General features: G+C 39.9%; 1 protein-coding gene and 1 long non-coding RNA gene across 2 annotated transcripts; one reads left to right on the top strand and one right to left on the bottom strand.

The window, feature by feature from the left end:
- Positions 1-7,632: 7,632 nt before the first annotated feature.
- Positions 7,633-9,614, bottom strand: LOC135270081 (uncharacterized). Its single transcript, XR_010338306.1, has 2 exons — positions 9,520-9,614; positions 7,633-9,315 (listed from the first exon to the last, which is right to left on the bottom strand). It is a non-coding gene; the product is annotated as an uncharacterized LOC135270081 (long non-coding RNA).
- Positions 9,615-11,623: 2,009 nt separating this feature from the next.
- Positions 11,624-19,568, top strand: LOC105730317 (FAM111 trypsin like peptidase A). Its single transcript, XM_064364862.1, has 2 exons — positions 11,624-13,781; positions 16,580-19,568. The coding sequence occupies exons 1-2, from the start codon at positions 13,701-13,703 to the stop codon at positions 18,332-18,334; spliced, it is 1,836 nt and encodes a 611-aa protein (XP_064220932.1). The 5' UTR covers positions 11,624-13,700; the 3' UTR covers positions 18,335-19,568.
- The last annotated feature ends 1,390 nt before the right edge of the window (positions 19,569-20,958 follow it).

The following is a 20,958-nucleotide window of genomic DNA, read 5'->3' as shown; positions in this document are numbered from 1 at the left end:
CTCATGACAATGTAGGAGCAAGCCCCACAGCCCACCAGAAAAGCAATGTGGTTGTGGTCACTGAGTAAAGAATCCCTAAAATTAAAATACATGGTGTCAGCAATATGAACCTTGATATCTGATATACAGCTTCAGGTGAACAAAAACATTTGAAATGTATTGGTTGAATCCAAACCGGCCATTCAAAACTAAAAATGGATGTAGCCAATTTCTTTGCTTTTTGCCCCCCTTTAGCCCATCCCTTCCCTTTTGCCTCAACCTCAGCTGCTTTTGGAGAAAGATAATTAGAGATGCAACTGAGATCTCTCTGTCCTTAAATGGGACGGGGGCTATGCATACCTGTGTGCGTAGGTCAGAGAACTTCAGGGAGTGAAGGGCTCAAGCTTATGGCTCTGTTGGCTTCAGGTGCCCAAGTCACCATCCTACCCTGTCCTGTTAAAGAAAAAGATGTTGGGCACAGGAATGGCCAAAGGCACCAAGAACTAAAGGATGGAGCTGAGGCAGTTGTGTGTAGGGGTAGAAAGGGATCTGGCCAAATCTCATCTTGAACTTTAGCTCCTGTAATCCCCACATATCCCAGGAGGGAACTAGTGGGAGGTAATGGCATAATGGAGGCGGGTTTTCCCCATGCTGTTTTCGTGACAGTGAATAAGTCTTACAATATCTGACAGTTTTATAAAGGAAAGCTCCCCTGCACATGCTCCCTCTTGCCTGCTGCCATGTAAGATGTGCCTTTGCACCTCCTTCACCTTCCGCCATGATTATGAGGCCACCTTATCAATGTAGAAGACTGAGTCCTTTTTCTTTATAAATTACCCATTCTTAGGTATTTCTTCATAGAAGTATGGAAATTGACTAATACAGTGAATTGGCATCACAGAGTGGGATGCTGCTTTAAACATACCTGAAAATGTGGAAGCAACTTTGAAACTGGGTAACAGGCAAAGGTTGAAAAAAGAGGGCTCAGAAGAAGATAGGAAACTGTGGGAAAGTTTGGAACTTCATAGAGACTTATTGACTGGCTTTGCCCAAAATGCCAATAGTGATATGGCAGTGATTTCTAGGCTAACGTGGTCTCAGACAGAGATGAGGAACTTATTGGACACTGGGGCAAAGGTCATTCTTGCTACACTTTAGCAGAGAATGGTAGCATTTTGCCCCTGTCCTAGAGATCTGTGGAACTTTGAACTTGAGAGAGATGAATTAGGCTATCTAGTAGAAGAAATTTCTTAGCAGCAAAGCATTCAAGATGTGGCTTGGGTACTCTTAAAAGCATTCAGTTTTAGTCATTCACAGAGATAGGGGTTTGGAATTGGAACTTAGGTTCAAAAGGGAAGCAGAGCATAAAAGTTCAGAAAATTTGCAGTCTGGTGATGTGATAGAAAATAAAACCTCATTTTCTGAAGATAAATTCAAGCCAGCCACAGAAATTTGCATAAGTAACAAGGAGGCAAATGTTAATCACCAAAACAATGGGGAAAATGTCTCCAGAGCATGCCAGAGGTCTTCTTGGCATAGACTCCCATCACAGGCCCAGAGGCCGAGAAGGAAAAAATAGTTTCATAGGCTGAACCCCAGATCTTCCCACTTTGTGCAGTTTTGGGGCTTGGTGCCCTGTGTCCCAGCTGTGGCTAAAGAGGTCAAGTTATAGCTCAGACCTTTGATTCAGATGGTGCAAGCCCCAAACCTTGGTGGCTTACACATGCTATTGGGCTTGCAGGTGCACAGAAGTGAAGAATTGAGGTTTGGGGACCTCCACTTAGATTTCACAGGATGTATGGAATTCCTTGATGTCCAGAGAGATGTTTGCTGCAGGGATGGAGCCCTCATGGAGAACCTCTGCTAGGACAGTACAGAATGGAAATGCAGGGTGACAGCCCCCACAGAAAGTCCCCCCTGAGACACTGTCTAGTGTAGCAGTGAGAAGAAAGCCACCGTCCTCCAGATGCCAGAATGGTAAATCCACCAACAGCTTACACCATGCTCCTGGAAAAGTGGCAGACACTCCATGTCATCTGTGAAAGCAGCCAGGAGGGGAGCTGTACCCTGCAAAACCACAGGGGCAGAGCTGCCCAAGATCATGGGAACCCACCTCTGGCATCAGTGTGACCTGGATGCGAGACATGGAGGCAAAGCTCACTTTGGACCTTTAACATTTAACTGCCCCTCTGGATTTTGGACTTGCATGGGGCCTGTAGCCCCTTTGTTCTGGCCGATTTATCCCATTTGGAATGGATGTATTTACCCAAAGCTTGTACCCTCATTGTATCTAGGAAGTCTTTTGATTTTACAGGCTCATAGGTGGAAGGGACTTGCCTTGTCTTAGATGACACTTTGGACTTGGACTTTTGAGTTAATGCTACAGTTACGTAAGACTTTGGGAGACTGTTGGAAAAGCATGATTGTGATTTGAATAGGAAGGACATGAGATTTGGGAGGGGCCAGAGGTGGAATGATATGGTTTGGCACTGTCCCCATGCAAATCTCATCTTGAATTGTAGCTCCCATAATCCCCATGTGTCCTGAGAGGGACCCACTGGGAGGTAATTGAATCATGGGGTGGGTTTTTCCTGTGCTATTCTCATGATAGTGAAGAAGTCTCATGAGATCTGATGGTTTCATAAAGGGCAGTTCCCCTGCACACACTCTGTTGCTTGCCACCATGGAAGACATACTTTCCTCCTCCTTCACCTTCTGCCATGATTGTGATGCCTCCCCAACCATGTGGAACTATGAGTACATTAAACCTCTTTTTCTTTATAAATTACCCAGTCTCAGATACTTCTTCATAACAGTATGAAAATAGACTAATACAAGTTCAAAGTTCTACAGATCTCTAGGTCAGGGGTAAAATGCCTCCAGTCTCTTTGCTAAAGCATAACAAGAGTGACCTTTGCTCCAGTGTCAAATAAGTTCTTCATCTCTATCTGAGAACCCCTCAGCCTGTACTTCATTGTCCTTATCACTCTCAGCATCTTGGTCAAAACCATTCAGCAAGTCTCTAGGAAGTTCCACACTTTCCCACATCTTCCTGTCTTCTTCTGAGCCCTGCAAACTGTTCCAAACTCTTCCCATTACCCAGTCCCAAAGTTGCTTCCACATTTTCAAGTATCTTTGTAGCAATGCCCCAAACTCCTGGTACCAATTTCCTGTATTAGTCTGTTTTCACACTGCTATGAAGAAATACCCAAACTGGGTAATTTATAAAGGAAAGAGCTTTAATTTACTCATAGTTCCAAATGGCTGGGAGGCCTCAGGAAACTTACAATCATCGAATTAGGGGAAGCAAACATGTCCTTAGTCACAGGGTGGCAGGAGAGAGGAGAGTGTAGTGGGAATAACCCCTTATAAAACCATCAGATTTTATGAGAACTCACTATCATGAGAACAGCATGGGGAACCTTCCCCATGATCCAATCACCTCCCACCGAGTTCTTCCCTTGACACTTGGGGATTATGGGGATTAAAATTCAAGATGAGATTTGGATGGGGACGCAGACCCAACCCATATCAGTGTGGCTCTTTGGGGAACCTGACAATTTGGAAGAGATGGCTGAGTAACTGACCAGACATTTGAGTTACAATCATGAAACTGAGGGAGGAAAAAGTTAAGAGTTTAAAACTTGTCAAGTAGTAGGCAAGCTAGTAAACACTACAGAATTTTGGATGGGTAAAATGTTGTTGTACCCAAAAAATAAAAATATTCCAGAAATATCCCAGCCTTCACAGGGACACAAGTCAATTTGAAATCATCTCAATCCTGATTAGGGTAATATAATCTAGGATTACTAGTAACCCCCACCCAGCTGCCTCCAAAAATTAATGGTAAAGTCTCTTTCGAAGAAGGTTTTATCATCCTGGGCTTCTAATTTTTCCTACAAGACAAAATTTGCTACAGAAAAATGAATGTAAATCGACTTTTATAAAAAGGTAAGGAACTTTTATTGGCAAAATTAATCAAGAAAGACAGTAGAAATGTAGATTTAATGAGAAACATGTGACAGTATTTTATCCAATACTAAAATGGGAGATACATATTTTAACTATAAGTATGTACCTATAAGCCCATTCAAGGGCTCACAGTACTCATTGAAGTGATGAGCCCTCTTTCTTCATTACTTCCTGAATAGCAGAACATTAGGTCCCACTCTCAGTATGAGACTATTTTTTTTTCTACCAGACCATGTGAATTGACATTTCCTGTTTTAGATTTTATTGAAACTAAAAGAAACAACTGTACAACCAAAGGTAAAGTATAACTTTAACCAAAATTATATCTTTAGACATTTTCATGAAGCTATGGGTTCTCTTATTAAATGCTGGGACCCAGTATTCCTCCTGCTGTCATACACATTAAAGATTTCAAATCCTCTGATCCTACTATTGCAAATAAATCTCCACTGAGTTATGCATGGAAGTGTTTAATAGGGTATATCAGTTGCAAAAACTTATCTTTAAATAGCATGCAAATAAGGTGAGCCCTTCTAGTCTCCAATTCTGAAATCCCTGTCATATCACTGCCTGAGCTTACCTGCTCTATGACCTGTGCCTCCAACCTTCTGAACCAAAGATGGGTCCCACAGGATGTACCAGATACACAGTGGTTCCGAGTGGTTATAGTAAGATTCATTTGCCATTTAAATATTAGGTAAAATTCATCACTGGAATGTTTGGGAACTGGGTACATACACCCTGGAATTTTACAACAGCAAATATATCTGAATTTGGAATCTGTATCTCAAATGTTATCACCTCTGTGACAGCATCCCTGAAGCCCTCTCTGTGCTACCACTGCAGCATGTTCACTTTTGTATTATGGTTATAACTCATTTTTTTTTTTTTTTTTACTTCTACTCACCTACTAGATTGTGACTTGATGGTGAGGACAATGTTACATTCTTCTTAGCAATCCCAATGCTTGACACTATATCTGGCATGCACAAAAAATTTCCTCCAAAAAGACTGAATAAAACTTTTAAAAGGATACTTTAGGTTTACAGGTCATAGACATAAATTACTGGAAGGTAACAGTTATCCCATAGAGCACATTAGACAGACTGGTGTTCCAACAGCTACATGGAGTGGAGCCATACGAACAAGCTAAAGGTGAGGCCCTCCAGGTGGGGCTTCTCCAGTACTTTCTCTCTATCTTTACTGCATGATTGTTATGGGCTGCATCCAACCTTGTAAAGTCAGTCAAGAATTTTTCCAACATTTTCTTTCTGTTTTTTTTTGTTGTTGTTGTTCTTAACTTTTTTTTTTCTTGAAGACAGAGTCTCACTCTGTCACCCAGGCTGGGGTGAAGTGGTGCAATCTTGGCTCATGGAAACTTCCATCTCCCAGGTTCAAGCAATTCTCATGCCTCAGCTTCTTGAGTAGCTGGGGCTACAGGTGTGCACCACCACGCCCGGCTAGGCTAACTTTTTGTTTTTATTTTTGGTAGTGACGAGGTTTGGCCATATTGCCCAGACTGGCCTCAAACTCCTGAGCTCAGGCAATCCGCCTGCCTCAGCTTCCCAAAGTGCTAGGATTGCAGACATGAACCACTGCACCCAGCCGATTTCTTCATTCATAGGCTAAATCTGTGAGGGACACACTTTTTCCAACATTAGCTGCAAAGGGTTTTTCCTCTGCACTTAAGTCACAGTCAGTAAGTAGTTTTTTTTCTCTCTCTCTTGTGCTTTTGTTTGCTTGTTTGTTGTTTTGTTCTTATTTGGGAAAACCCATCTCTTGATAGTAAGGAATTACTTTTTACATGCAAGGTCAAACCATGGGATGAATTTTCTTCCACACCTATATGCACTTTTTTATTCCTGCCTCTGACTGTAAATAGTTGCACAGTTAAAAGCAGAATGGACTTAATGGAGTATCATTTGTATTTATAATTCCTGTATTTGTGTTCTGCTACAGAAATGAATTATGTTATTATACTCAAAATTTACACTGTTATTTGACTTCTTGAAAACTATGTAAAAATAATGCTCTTGTGGCTTTTCATAGGTTTATAGTCTATAAACATTAATTTTAATCAATAATTCACATCATTTATGATTAATTTTATTATGGGAAACAGATAACAATAAAACACATAAACATAATTATTTTGTGACAGATGGTTGGTTTGGAGTGTTTACTATCACCCTTGAATATGATACCCTGGCTGGAAAATATTGATTTGATAATGCACCTTTAAGAAATTATATAAAATACATAAAAGTATGTAACCTTATACACATTTTTAAAAACAAGGCCTTGTTGTAGAAAAAAGATTATACTATGCATGAAGATGTTTTGTTTTCTATTATTATTTGAGTTTATTTTAAAAGCCATTGCTGCTCTGTTTATATATATAAATAAAGTGAGCCCTTCTAGTCTCCAATTCTGAAAGCCCTGTCATATACCACTGCTTGAGCTTACCTGCTCTATCACCTGTGCCTCCATCCCTCTGAACCAAAGATGGGTGCCACAAGATGTATGAGACACACAGTGGTTCCCAGTGGTTATAGTAAGATTCATTTGCCATCTAAATGTTAGGTAAAATTCATCAGTGCAATGTTCAGGAACTGGGCACATAGACTCTAGGGGTTTACATATTTATATATATAAACGTATATTTATATATATAAACATATATATATATACACACACACACATAAACAGAGCAGCAGAATAATGGCCTCTAGCTCCATCCATGTCCCTGCATAGGACATGATCTCATTATTTTTTATGGCTGTATAGTATTCAATGGTATACTCAGTTTTCTTTATCCAGTCTACTATTAACAGGTATTTAGGTTGATTCTTTGCTATTGTGAATGTCAGGTCTCCATATGCAGCCTAGAGCCTGAAAGTCTGAAGTCCTGCTTGCCTTGGCTGATGGTCTCCCACCCCGCCACCTGCATTCATCATTGTCCCTGATCGCCCAGCAGAGCTTCCCCAGACAAGCTCCTCACCCAACCCTGCCATCTTAACTGTTCTTATGATAATGTGAATACCTCTCACCCAACCCTGCCATCTTAACTGTTCTTATGATAATGTGAATACCTCTCACCCAACCCTGCCATCTTAACTGTTCTTATGATAATGTGAATACTTCTCACCCATCCTTAACTGCTCTTCTGCCTCACCCCCACCCGCCATTGTAACTGAACCTGTGGTCATGTATACTCCTTGCCCCTACCCCCACCACTGTGACTGATCTTACTCTGCAATACCCCCACCCCCCAAAAAACTACCCCAACTTATAAAGCCAATTCCCACCTTACCCCCTTCGCCTGTCCTTTCTTGGATTCGGCCCGCTTGCACCCAAGCAAGAAATAAAACGGCCTTGTTGCCCACACAAAGCCTGTTTGGAAGATCCCTTTATTAAATGTATTTAATATTCGGTACTATTGGACGCAGATAACAGTGAACAGTGCTGCAAGGAACATACATGCTCATGTGTCTTTATGACAGAATGATTTATATTCCTTTGGGTATATACCCAGTCATGGGACTGCTGGGTTGAATGGTAATTCTGTTTTTAGGTCTTTGAGGAAATGCTACACTGTTTTCCACAATGGTTGAGCTAATTCACACTCCCACCAAGTGTATAAGCATTACCTTTGGAAACAAATTTTATCAGTGTATTCAATTCTTCTTTTTTTTTTTTTCTTGAGACAGAGTTTCGCTCTTGTTACCCAGGCTGGAGTGCAGTGGCGCAATCTCGGCTCACCGCAACCTCCGCCTACCGAGTTCAGGCAATTCTCCTGCCTCAGCCTCCTGAGTAGCTGGGATTACAGGCATGCGCTACCATGCCCAGCTAATTTTTTGTATTTTTAGTAGAGACGGGGTTTCACCATGTTGACCAGGATGGTCTCGATCTCTTGACCTCGTGATCCACCCGCCTCGGCCTCCCAAAGTGCTGGGATTACAGGCGTGAGCCACCGCGCCCAGCCAGTATATTCAATTCTTAACACCCATGTTTTAGACTGTTAAGCCTATTGGCCTTTAGTCAGTATTTTCTTACAAATTGAAATGTAAAACAGGCAAAAGAGGAAGAAGGAAGAAAGGAGGGAGGAGGGAGAAAAGAGAGAAAGACAGAAAGACAAAAACAGGAGAGAAGGAAGGAAGGAGAGAAGAAAAAAGGAAAGAAAGAAGGAAAGACAAAGAAGAAAAGACAAAGAAAGAAGGAAAGAAGTAAAGGAAGGAAGGAAGAAGGAAGGAAGGAGAGAGAAAATTGTCTCTGGGGCAGAACTATTACTGCTACTGTTTGGATACTGGGTACTAGCTGAGATTACCCTTTCTGAATGTAGAATGTACAGATTCCAAAAGTGGGTCTCATAGAAAAAGTCTGCATTCAAATATTTTTTAAGGTTACTCTATCCAAAACCCAGAGAACCCACAGAAGATGAAGCAGTAATTTTAGCTTCTTTTGGTGTATTGTATAGGCATTTAAGGCCAATTCCTTCCTCCAAATTCCCATGTGTTTTGTAGTTACTAACAAACCTTTCAAACCTATTAGTTTATATAGATCATATAGTCCTCTATCAATTGCATAAAAGTCGTCCCCTTTGTGACCCTGATCCCCTTCTCCAATACACATCTACACAGAATGCAGGTCTTTAAACAGCAGGCTGCCTTGCAAAACCTCTCCAATCTTCTTTGATCTTCGGCTTTGAGATGCAAATTCCTAGAGCCCATAGCATCTTCTTCATCACACCATAAACGTCTGCACATATTGATGAGCGTTTTTGAAGAATCGATTTATGACAAGGGCGTTTACTCTTCCTGCTTCCGCGGCTTCTTCATGATTGTCCTGATCGCAGGGCCTATCCACCTGCTGGACATGCCGGCCCCCTGGGAAGTGCCTGAATCTCCCCACTCACCCAACTAGCCTCAGCGCCTCCTGTGTGCTGCGGCCGAAGGCGCGCTGCAGACAACAGCCTGATGCCTCCGCGCCTCCTCCCCAGCCGTGATTTATAGGAGGGGACAGCCACATTCCTGCGCCCCGACTTCCACCTCCGCTTCTCTCGCGCGCGAGACTCAAGCTGACGCAGTGGCTCTGACGCCAGGGTCCCAGCTCCTCCCACTCCTGAGTTGCGATTTCCCGCTCCCTCTCCAGCCCTGCCCAGCCCAACCTACCGGAAACTAGGACGCTTTCGCTTTCCAATACTCCGGACTGAGGCAGGGTCCTGCTCGCGGCGTCAAGGAGGAGCGCAGCGGCCGGGTAAGGTTGGCGCACTCCCTCGGCCTCGCCTTTCCAATCACCCTTTTTGGCACACCGGCAGGTGTCCCCAGGGCAGCCAATCGGCTTCCGCCGTAGGTGAGTTGCTGTCTAAAGAGAGAAGACAAACTCCAGTATCTTTAAGTCCATTGACCAGACACGCCATTCCTCAGGTGAGTTCTATTCTCCGACCGAAGTGCTAGATCCCACGGAATTGGAGGGGAAAGTCCCTAAAAATCACGAGTGCAGGCTTCTGAGATTTGGTGGGAACGGACCTTCCTCTTAGGTGAGTTACTCTTTGGTTCTGGGGCTGACCTGGAATTTTGTACTGCAAGTAGTGTGTAGATGTAGCTACCCGAGGCCCCCGGAACAGCCAGTCTCTCCGCTTGTCCAGCGGTCCATAGAAGCAAAAGAAAGGAGAGATGGCGGTTTAGGCGGGAAGAGACGTGGCTGATTTAAAAGTGAAAGGAAGTAACCAATTGGTTGGCAGACAACGGTTCTCGAAAGGCGGGCGATTCAAACTCCTAGCCCCACCTGCTCTGTTTCCTGCCCAGCTGGAGCTCTGGAGTCTTTGCTTCCTCAAAGAGGGAACCTGCTTTGAGCGCTGGATTCCAGGCCGAGTGCTGCCAAGGCACAGAGTGAGCCAGCATACAGGGCGCTGGGGGTGCTCTGCAGGGTGCGGGCGCGGCCGGGGCGGGCTCAAGTCCAGGCTGGGAGGGGGAAGGAGCTGGATCCCCGGAATCCAGGGACTGACTGCGCCACCCATCTGAGGAGCCCGGAGGACACAGGTTTTATTTTGGTGGTGCTGCAAGTCCCCTTGTGTGCTGTGGGGAGTGGGGCGGTGTGGTGGGATTGGAAGAGGCTTAGAGTTAGCCTCAACCCCTGCCCCTGCTCCTGGAAAGGCAGAAAGAAAGGGTGGCGGGGTTGGGGTGGGGAGAAGCAGGAAGAGGAGGGTGAAGGAGGGGAGGACAGGGAGAGAAGCAGAGAGTGGGGAGGAGAGAGAAGGTAGGAGAGATGAGAGACAGATTCCTAAGGGGAGCTGTCAGGTAGACTGGACATGGACCCCATGGGGCAGGCTGCTCTGCTTTATCCCTTTACTGTAGGAAGTCAAGCAAGTCCTTTAGGTAAGTAGAACCTTGATCTCAAGTACAAAACAGGGGTTGGAATAGGATAGCTAAGGGCACTTTATATTTTGATATAACCTGATTCATCCTGAATACTGAAAACAATGTAGAGAGAGGAAAGATATTGGAGTGTTTTCTTAACCTCTTGCCCATTTCCACCGTGATTGCTCAAGTACATGCAAAATTCACGTTTCCTTCTGCCCATTTTATTTTCCTTTTTTAGTCTGTGTCTATTAATCACTCCTAAAGCACCTAGATCCTCTCTCAAACTTCATAAGATGAGACATCATTAACAGACACAGTGAATCCCCAGATTTTCCTAATAGTTGGGCAACTATTCTTAATGGTTGGGCAAGTTCCTGCATTTAAGGATCTTGCGATATAGCCCAGTTCCGCAATTATATATTTTCTATTTTAATTTTCCTAGGTTCTCTGCTGTTTAAAGAGTACCCCTGTGGTAAGTGTATTGATACTGATAACATTTACATCACCTTTTTATTTTGCAAGATTATTTACTGGGCAACCTATTACATACAGGCCAGTGTTTTAAGGGCTTTGCATGCAATATATATGTATATGTATATATACACACACGTATATGTATGTATATGTATATATATGCTTTTTTTGAGACACAGTCTCATTGTGTTGCTCAGGCTGGATTGCAGTGGTTTGATCTTGGCTCACTGCAACCTCTGCCTCCCAAGTTCAAGCCATTCTTCTGCCTCGGCCCCCCAAGTAGCTGGGATAACAGGCACCCACCACCATGCCCAGCTAATTTTTATATTCTTAGTAGAGAAAGGTTTTCACCAGGTTGGCCAAGCTGGTCTTGGACTCCTGACCTCAAGTGATCCACCAGCTTTGGCCTCCCAAAGTTCTGGGATTACACACGTGAGCCACTGTGCCAAGCCCACGTTGTATTTCTTAATCTTCACAACAAGGTTGATTCCCATCTTAGGGTGAGGAAAATGAAGGAAAAATAGTTAATTAATATGCCCAAGGTCATGCAGTTAGTAAGTGGCTACCTGATATTTGAACTCAGATGGTCTTAGAAGTTCTAACATTGTTTTAGCACTTCCATATTTCTTATCTTGTTTGGAATCATTGCTTCTTTTTACAGACAAGAAACTGAGGCTCAGAAAGGCTAAATGAATTTCCTTAGTCGTTCACTGACAGTAAACTAGAGAATCAGGACTCTTGCTCCATAGTGGAATGGTTATGAGAGTAAACATAACCTTTAGATAATTTCCATTTGACAAGAAACACAGGGGCTAGAACATAAGTTAAACAACGACCCAGAAGGTGAACATTCTATAGAGACAATTTCTCTGTTCTCTTCAACAAATCAATGCTTTTTCTACCATAAAAGAGTCTTATAAGATATATAAAGGAAACTGTGTACCTCAGCTGGATCTTGGTGTGAGTAAATCAGTATTGTGATTATGTAAGAAAAAGTACTTAATTTTTAGAGATGGGAAGTGACCATTAGAGTTTAAATGTCATGATATCTCTAGCTGTAACATAAATAATCTAGTAAAATAAAAGGATGGTGTAAGGGTAGCCAAACCCAGGTTTAGCAACTCACACCTCAGAAGCCAAACATGAGAAATGAGAGTTGGTGGGACAAAAAGCCGGTTCCTTCAGAGAGCGAGCCAGCAAACTGAGAACATGGCAGACTAGCATCCCAAAGTTAGTACAAGATTTAGGCTCTTTATGTTAAAGACATGGGAAAGAGAAGGGAGTTACAACCAAGAGGTGACCATTGACTGCAGACATCTGAGCACCATCATGGGTCAAAGAAGGTTGGGAATGTCTTTGTCCTGATGTTCCAATGAGCCCAAGCATTGATTTGTTGGAGAGAAAAGATGAACTGTCTCTATAGAATGTCAATTTCCTGGGCTGTTTATATGTTATTGTTTGACTTACATTCTAGCCCCTGTATTTCTTTTCAAATGGAAGTTATCTAAAGATTGTATTTATTTTCCAGGTCACAACACTCCTATAAATCTTTAACAACACATAGTTATTTACATACTTTCCCTTTAATCCCAGAGTTAGTTTTCAAAATTACATGACTACTGTTTTTACATATTATCTCTCCGCTCTAAAATTAACCTAGCCTCTATGCATGAATGGGTAAAGTCCTCCTTGAACAAAAATAGAGTTAGTTTTTTTAGTTCTTTTACTGTTTCACTGTTATATAAGTTGATTTAAAAAATGAACAATTATTAACTCTATGTGATAGGTATGTAGAGGTTCATTATACCATTCTCCCTTTTTCCTGTAATAAATTGTTCATACTAAAAAGTCTTGAAAGTATGTTCTCTCAGTTTTATGACCTTGAGTAAAAGTTTAAGCTCCCTGAGTGTTCAAGCTCTTTATCAGTAAAATGAGATGAATAATACCTATCTCATAGGGTTGTAAGAATTACATGAAGTAGTTGATGAAAAGCATTTAGAACAGGGCATAGTACACCATATCCCTACTCCATTCATTTATTGAATGTATTTTTAGAAATGTATCTTTTTCAAAGGCTTTGCATGTGCCAGACATTGTTTTAGATAGTGAGGTACTAAGGACAGACATGGCTGCTGTCCTCAATGGTATTTGTCTTTCTAGTGGTATTTATTACTATTGAAGATGTCACTATTTAAAGTTTGTTTATCCTCTTTTAGGGAGACATCAGAGGAAAGATAGAAGGAAAATACCTCTTTAAACAAAAAAATCTAAAGCAGTAACTAAGGTTTCTGACTATCATTCTGGGCAAACGTCCCAGATTTCTTTTTAAAATCTTATTCCAAATTTCTTTCATGAACTCTTTCCTCAACACTTCCCTGTAATTTTATTTTCCCTTGCCATCTTCAGCTTAAACGGAGACCAGATTTTAACATCAATGTAACTAGAACACCTTTTTGAAATTTCCAACTGAAAATTATTCTATAAGGTATTTATACCTCCATTTGAATTCCATCTCTGCCATGTAGCTCTGCCTTTGACAGCTGATCCACCTTCTCTAAGACATACTTTCTGTCAGCAAAGTGTAGATATACCTAATTTTCCTGGTATCTATGGGAACTTGCAACTAGAGATGATTTTCATAAAGTGTTTAGAATAATTTTCATAAAGTAACTGACATACAGTGTTCTGGAAAAGAGAGCTTTTATTGTTGGGGTGATTATAGTTGGTGAATAAACTATTTGCTAAGGTAACATCTCCAGAGAGCGCAAGGCTGGAGCTCAGGGGAAGGTGGGACATAGGACATCAGCTAATCTTTTCCTCTCTATGATTAATGACAGCTTTGACGCTACTGCTAGAACCTGAAAATTTGAAATTAGTGTTTCAGCTGAACCATCCATTCATCTTCAAGCCATCATGAGCTGTAAGAAGCAGAGGTCACAGAAGCACTCAGTCAAAGAAAAATGTAATATGAAAATCATGCACTATTTTTCTCCGGTATGTCTGTAAATTCTACTTATGTAATATAGTCGTCTCTTGGTACGAATGTGGGATTTGTTCCAGGACATCCCTTGGATACCAAAATCCATGAATGCTTAAGTCCTTTTTGTAACATGGCATATTATTGACATATAACGTATTGTATGCTCCCGTGTACTTTAAATCATCTTTAGATTATTTATATTACCTAATACAAGGTAATTGCTATATAAAATGTTGATATACTGTGCTGCTTAGGAAATAATAACAAGAAAAAAATATATATATATATGTTTAGTTCAGGCAAATTTCCTAAAACTTTTCAATTAAAAATATCCCTGCACATTTTCAATCTGCGGTTGGTTGAAGCTGTAGATACAGAACCCATGGATACTGAAGCCTGGCTGTTTACCAATATTAGACTTAGCTATCCTTGACATTGGATTTTATAGTTCTTCTTGCCAAGAAATTACCTTGTGTGTTGGGAATATTAAATAAGTTAAAATCATTTTTACTTATTTTATCTATTTTGGGGGCAGCACGGAGAAGGGAGTTGTAATACATATCTTGGCTATATCAAAGCAGTCTTTAATAAAAAACTATTGTAATATTCCTTGAAAAACAACAAAAAAATTCAATACAATATGTTACAGTAAACTATGTAGTAAACCAAAATTAATACTATTTCATAGTATGAAAACATATATCATTCCAAATATGGCTGATCTATTCAATCATAATTATAACCTACATTTGAATACAGTTTATAAAACAATGTTTTATGTATTTGTTCTTACCATAACCTTGTTAGGCAGTTAGGAAAGATTCTGACAAATCTTCCATTTGTTTATTGGAGGAGAGAGGGAAAGTGAGTCGTTGCTTGAGGCAGGAATGAAGTGAAGACTTGGAGTTAAGTTTAATGCCATGTAGTTGGGCCTTTTTCTACTGATTGGGCTCTGTTATCATATCAAACCATTGTATCTTTCACTGAGTCTAAAATGCTCTTTGAATTTATCAAGAAAAAAGGTAGAGGAATGGTAAGCATTTGAGTGTGAAGCTTACAATTTCTCAACTTGTTTCCTTTTGTCCTGATTCTGGAAAACTAGAATATATCTAAAAAGTCTAAGGCAAACTCGGTTATGTTTCTCTCTGCCCTACTCCATGACGGAGCTAATTACTATATCCTATTCCTCTTCCCCTTTCAGAAGGGTCTATATCTGCCCAAGAATCATTTGAATAAATAGGAAGTTTATTATAGTATTCCAATAGGGTACATGACAAAGATGTTTCTGACAGTATTAGGCTGAAGGGATGCTCATTTATATGCATGCCCAGAGTAAATCTGTATTAGCTTAAGTTCATTTTGTTTATTTATTTTTGATCTGTAATATTAGTATAAAGAAGGAAAACAAATGTTAATATATTATGTGCTAGTCACTGTGCTAGGTATTGTCATACAATAATGCTACAGTTAATCTTTACAATATTTCTGGCATTGTTATTCCCATTGGTAGTAACGGGTGTGGCTACCATATGAACCCACATCTGCTGGTACCCATGCCATGATGAATATGACTTGGGGAAAATGTGTCTTTTAGACATAGGAAACAGATACTCTAATTTTTCATCGAGTTTCTACTATTTGATTAGTCCTCTTTATTTAATTCCTCTCCCCAACTCCACCCCTGTTTCTTACACTAATGCCCTACAAAAATGGCAATCATAAATACAAAGTTTACAAAAAAGAATATATACACTAGTCCAATGGAAAAAATAATTGCACTAGAAATTGCAATTTTGATACTCACTTTATTTATCGGTTATTATGTGGCCCTAGAAGATACCTTCAAAAAAACTTTCCATGCCTTATTTTCTCCATCAAAAGGACAGAACAGTCATGTTTGTTCCTCTTTATTTTATAAAATTTTGGGATTAGTTGATGTCCTAGAGAAAATAATTTGAGTTTTCATGATATATGCTGGGTGAATCAAAGTATTTATTACTACAAATAACTATACTATAACCAAATGATTAGTTAAATAATCATGATTTTGTTTTATATGTAATGCTTATAATAAATTATTGTAGCTTATTGCTGAATTCAGTATTTCAAGAACAAATTTTTGGCTGTAATTCATCATTGTCCTCAGAAAATATGAAAATTATGTAGCTGAAGATATTAAAGAAGACCTGAAATAACACTATTTTGAATACTAGTGGACTTTTTTTTTTTGAGATGGAGTTTCGCTTTTGTTGCCCAGGCTGGAGTGCAATGGCGCGATCTCGGCTCACTGCAACCTCCACCTCCCATGTTCAAGTGATTCTCCAGCCTTAGCCTCCCAAGTAGCTGGGATTACAGGCATGTACAACCACACCCAGCTAATTTTTGTGTTTTTAGTAGAGATAGGGTTTCACCATGTTGGTTAGGCTGCTCTTGAACTCCTGACCCTCAGGTGATCCACCCGCCTCAGCCTCCCAAAGTGCTGGGATTGCAGGCATGAGCTACCATGCCCAGCCACTAGTGGACATTTAAGAACCTCTGTTTTTGATGCACCTGGGAAAAAATTGTTTCTTCTCTCACATTTTTTAGAAAAATTCACTAGTATAGTAGTATCAAAAGTTTATCTCACAGCTGTTATGGGAAGCTCAGCTTTCATTTTGGATCCCAAGTCAAACACTGATTTAATTCTATTCACTGGCGCTTTTAGATCAGTTCTGAGTTTCTCATAGGACTTTTGTGAATTTCATAACTAAAAAGAGAACCAAAAGACTAGGGTTGCATTCAGAGTTTTAAAATATCTAACATTTATTTTTAGGTCTCTAAGGAGCAAAAGAATAATCCAAGTACTTCTCAAATGAGGATGGTGTCTAGATGCGGCCCAAGAGACATAACTAATACCCAGGCTCAACAATTCCATTCACCTAAGAAAAATCAAGAAGACCAGACCATGCCCCAAAATAAGATAATACATGTTACCCTGGATGTAAATCACAAGAAAAATCAAAAAATGAAACATGGGCTCACACATAATGAGAATGGTAGTTTATATATGGCTCTCAACACTCTCCAGGCTGTCAGACAAGAGATAGAAACTCATCAAGGCCAAGAAATGCTTGTGCGTGGTGCAGAAGGAATCGAAGGGTACATAAACCTTGGAATGCCCCTCACTTGTTTTCCTGAAAGATGCCATGTGGTCATTACATTTTCCCAAAGTAAAAGTAAGCAGAAAAAAGATAACCAAGTATTTGGCCGGCATGACAAGGCATCAACTGACTGTGTTAAATTCTACATTCATGCAATTGGAATTGGGAAGTATAAAAGAAAAATTGTTAAATGTGGGATGCTTCACAAAAAGGGGTACAAACTCTGTGTCTATGCTTTCAAAGGAGAAACCATCAAGGATGCTTTGTGCAAGGATGGCAGATTTCGTTCCTTTCTGGAGAATGATGATTGGAAACTCATTGAAAACCATGACTCCATTTTAGAAAACACCCAGCTAGTTGATCAATTAGAAGACAGACTCTTCCAGGTTGAGGTTGAGAAAAGAATGGGCCCCAGTGAAGCAGGTCCTCAGAATCCTGAGTCAGAGAAAAGAAACACCTGTGTGTTGAGAGAACAAATCATGTCTCAGTACCCCAGTTTGAAAAGAGAAAGTGAAAAAATCAGGGAAAACTTCAAGAAAAAAATGAAAGGAAAAAATGGGAAAACATTATTTAAATTGCATAGAACAAACTTTGGGAAAGTAACAAAAAACTCTTACTCTGTTAAAGTAGTGAAACTTCTTGGACATCTCAGTGACTCGGTTGGGCACTTATTCTGGGACGGTGCAACTGCAGGTTGTGCCACCTGCTTTGTTTTTAAAGGATTGTTCATTTTAACTTGTCGACATGTAATAGATGACATTGTAGGAGAAGAAATAGAGCCAAGTAAGTGGGCAGATGTAATTGGTCAATGTGTAAGGGTGACATTTGGTTATGAAGAGCCACAAGAAAAGGAAACAAACTGCTTTTTCGTTGAATCTTGGTTTGAGATACATGATAAAGAGCTTGACTATGCTGTACTGAAACTGAAGGAAAATGGACAACAAGTACCTATGGAACTATATAATGGAATTGCTTCTGTGCCACTTAGTGGGTTGATACATATTATTGGCCATCCATATGGAGAAAAAAAGCAAACCGATGCTTGTGTTGTGATCCCTCAGAATCAGCGAGCAAACAAATGTCAGGAACGTATTCAGGCTAAAGCAGCAGAAAGTCCAGAGTACGTTCATATGTACACTCAAAGAAGTTTCCAGAAAATAGTTCACAACCCTGATGTGATTACCTATGACACTGAGTTTTTCTTTGGGGCTTCTGGCTCCCCAGTGTTTGATTCAAAAGGTTCATTGGTAGCCATGCATGCTGCTGGCTTTGCTTATGACTACCAAAATGAGATTCGTAGTATCATCGAGTTTGGTTCTACTATAGAATCCATTCTCCTTGATATTAAGCAAAGACATAAACCGTGGTATGAAGAAGTATTTGTAAGTCATCAGGATATAGAAATGATGAGTGATGAGGACTTATGAGAATTCAGTCTATTAGATTTAAAGGAATGGCTTATGGAATTATTATTTCATAGGCATTGATGATAGTTTTCTAAATTCCAAAATAGTCAGTTTTATCAATAATAATACTATTGACCATTTCCTATCTGTCAGGCACTTTTCTAAGCACATGAAGAAATTAGTCCTAACAACACTATGAGACGGACTATAACCTACAATATTTTAAAGTCAAGCAATGTGAAGAATAACAAGATTGAATAATAATCAGTTTCATGACACTGAAAGTCATATAATCACTATTTTTTTCATCTTTCATATTTTTGTGTAAATTTATTTGCTACAGTGCAGGAATCAAAACTTGTTCATCTCATTATTCTCTACATCTGACATAAGGAAAGTAAGTGCTCAGAAAAATGTGCAGGTCACTCAGTAGCAAAAGTTGGGGCTGTCATAATGCTAACTTAGGAGCTAAATGCTTGATTAGAAATGATCTCAGAATCTTTTAGAATTTCCAAAATCCTCATATTACTGAAACTGTCAGAATACATGGGTCCTGAAATTCAGAAGATGATAGTCATTCTTCCCATGTTTATAGGCTATTAAGGCAAGGGATATCTTAAACGTCACATTACTTTATTTAGATTTCTTCTATTCCAATCATTAATGTTATGTAATTCTCAGTTTTACTTCTTCATGGTATTGTGAAGACTATACAGATGATTCAGCCAAGCCTGCAAATCTCCCTCATCTGGAATTCCACTGGACCCAATCTGTTTTTCATTGCCAGTGCAATGCTACTAAAGCCTTACAATATCAAGCACCCTCCGTCTAGGTCCAAGGACTATCACAGAAGAGGTGGGCATTTAAGATTGTAAGGGCTAGTTTCAAGGGGTGCAGTGTAGGAAAACAGCCTGTTGCATTGCAAGGGTGATGTCATCTTGAAGTGCAGCTGCCATGGTGACTGCTGTTTGACTCCTGCATACCAAGATATTCTGCAGCAATGTCTTTAAACAATGCCAGTAGTACAGATAACCCCTCATAAAGATGCTTAGCTAACCTCTCCAGTGGTCAAGTGTTTCACAAGAAAGTCTGAGATGTGACCAGCTACACATTTTGCTAAAAAGGCTTGCTATATAAAGGATATTTTGGGGAGGGTGAGTGCTGCCATTTAGTGGTTGCTGGAAACATTGCTTCTGTTTGTAAGTTTCTATTAAATGTTTCTTTCTGAAAAACTGTAATTGTCAGCCTCTTTCTCTGGCCTCTCAGTTTCTTTGACCTTTGGGGGTAGGTTTGCATAGACCTGCTCACCATGGAACACCCGGAGACTTTTAATGAAGAATGGTATTAGAAACCAAGATCTAGGCACTAGATATGCTCATTGCTACTGGGGTGTTTCTTTTATGCCCCCACAGCTGACAGGGCGAAGAAATATATGTGTATATATTTACCCATATATGTATATGTATACATATGTGTATATGCCTTTCTTATCTGTAAATTCCACCTCCAAACACAAGCATGACGCCTGCCATCTCTCACACATTCACTTAATTGCTTAATCCACGTATACATATATAGCAGTGTCAGAATTGTTAACTTCTACCTCAATGGGAAATAACTTTATCAACTCAAATACAGTGCCTATGTGCAATTTCCATGCTTGTAGTCTTACTCCATTCATTCCCAAAGTTATTTCAGTCACCATCTTCTCACCTCCTTCGGTGAGGTTGTTTTACATGCTTATAGTACAGTTATACATACATATAATAGTTGGATTCTCTTGTCACAGGGTGAATTCTTTCCTTTGACCCCTTGTCCTTCCAAATGATACTTTAATGTGTATACATTGATTCACTCTGTGCTGTAAAGTTCTATGAGTTTTTTCATACAGAATAGTTACATCACCCTAGAAATCTGTGCTTTACCTATGTATCCCTCCTCTCTCCCTGAACCCCAGTAAAAAAAGAAATCACTGATCTTTTTACTGTCTTTATGGTTTTTGCATCTTCTAGAATGCTATATAATCAGACTCTGTTATATATTGACTACATTTTCCACATTTTTTTTGATGGTGGTGATTTTTCTGCTTAAATGGGCCCCATGCATAAAACTGAAGTTCAGTCTACTGTTCCCAAGCAAAAGGTGGCTGTGATATGCCTTATAAAGAAAATGTATGTATTAAGATAAGCTGGATAAACTTTTTGGACATGAGTTATGGCATATTTGACTGTCAGTTCAATATTAAGGAATCAACAATATATAATAATGTCTTTTTAACAGAAACACGTAAAGCAAGTTTATGTACTGACTGCGATGAAAAGGTCATGCCCAGAAGATAATAGGAATTCAACACCGTGTTACTCCTAAAGGCGATGCTTCAGTATTTGCTAACTCAGTATTTGTGATGTCTTTATAGACCGTAACTACCACAAGTAATGAGATTTGACTGTATCATTTCAAATATGGCTTCAAGACTAATGCCTGTCTAATCATCACAGAGACTTAAACTTACGTGGCTTTACTGTTTATCAAATAATTTATGACATATTATCCTAATATGTATTAGATAGAGCAGATATTATTATACCTGTTTCTTTTTTTTTATTTAAATTTTTTTTTTGAAAGAAAGAAAGAAAAAGAATAAA

The sequence above is a fragment of the Aotus nancymaae genome, unplaced genomic scaffold, assembly GCF_030222135.1.
Source record: "Aotus nancymaae isolate 86718 unplaced genomic scaffold, 86718_ANA_hifiasm-v0.15.2.pri h1tg000059l, whole genome shotgun sequence".
Lineage (NCBI taxonomy): Eukaryota > Metazoa > Chordata > Mammalia > Primates > Aotidae > Aotus > Aotus nancymaae.
This window is presented reverse-complemented; position numbering and strand designations above follow the sequence as displayed.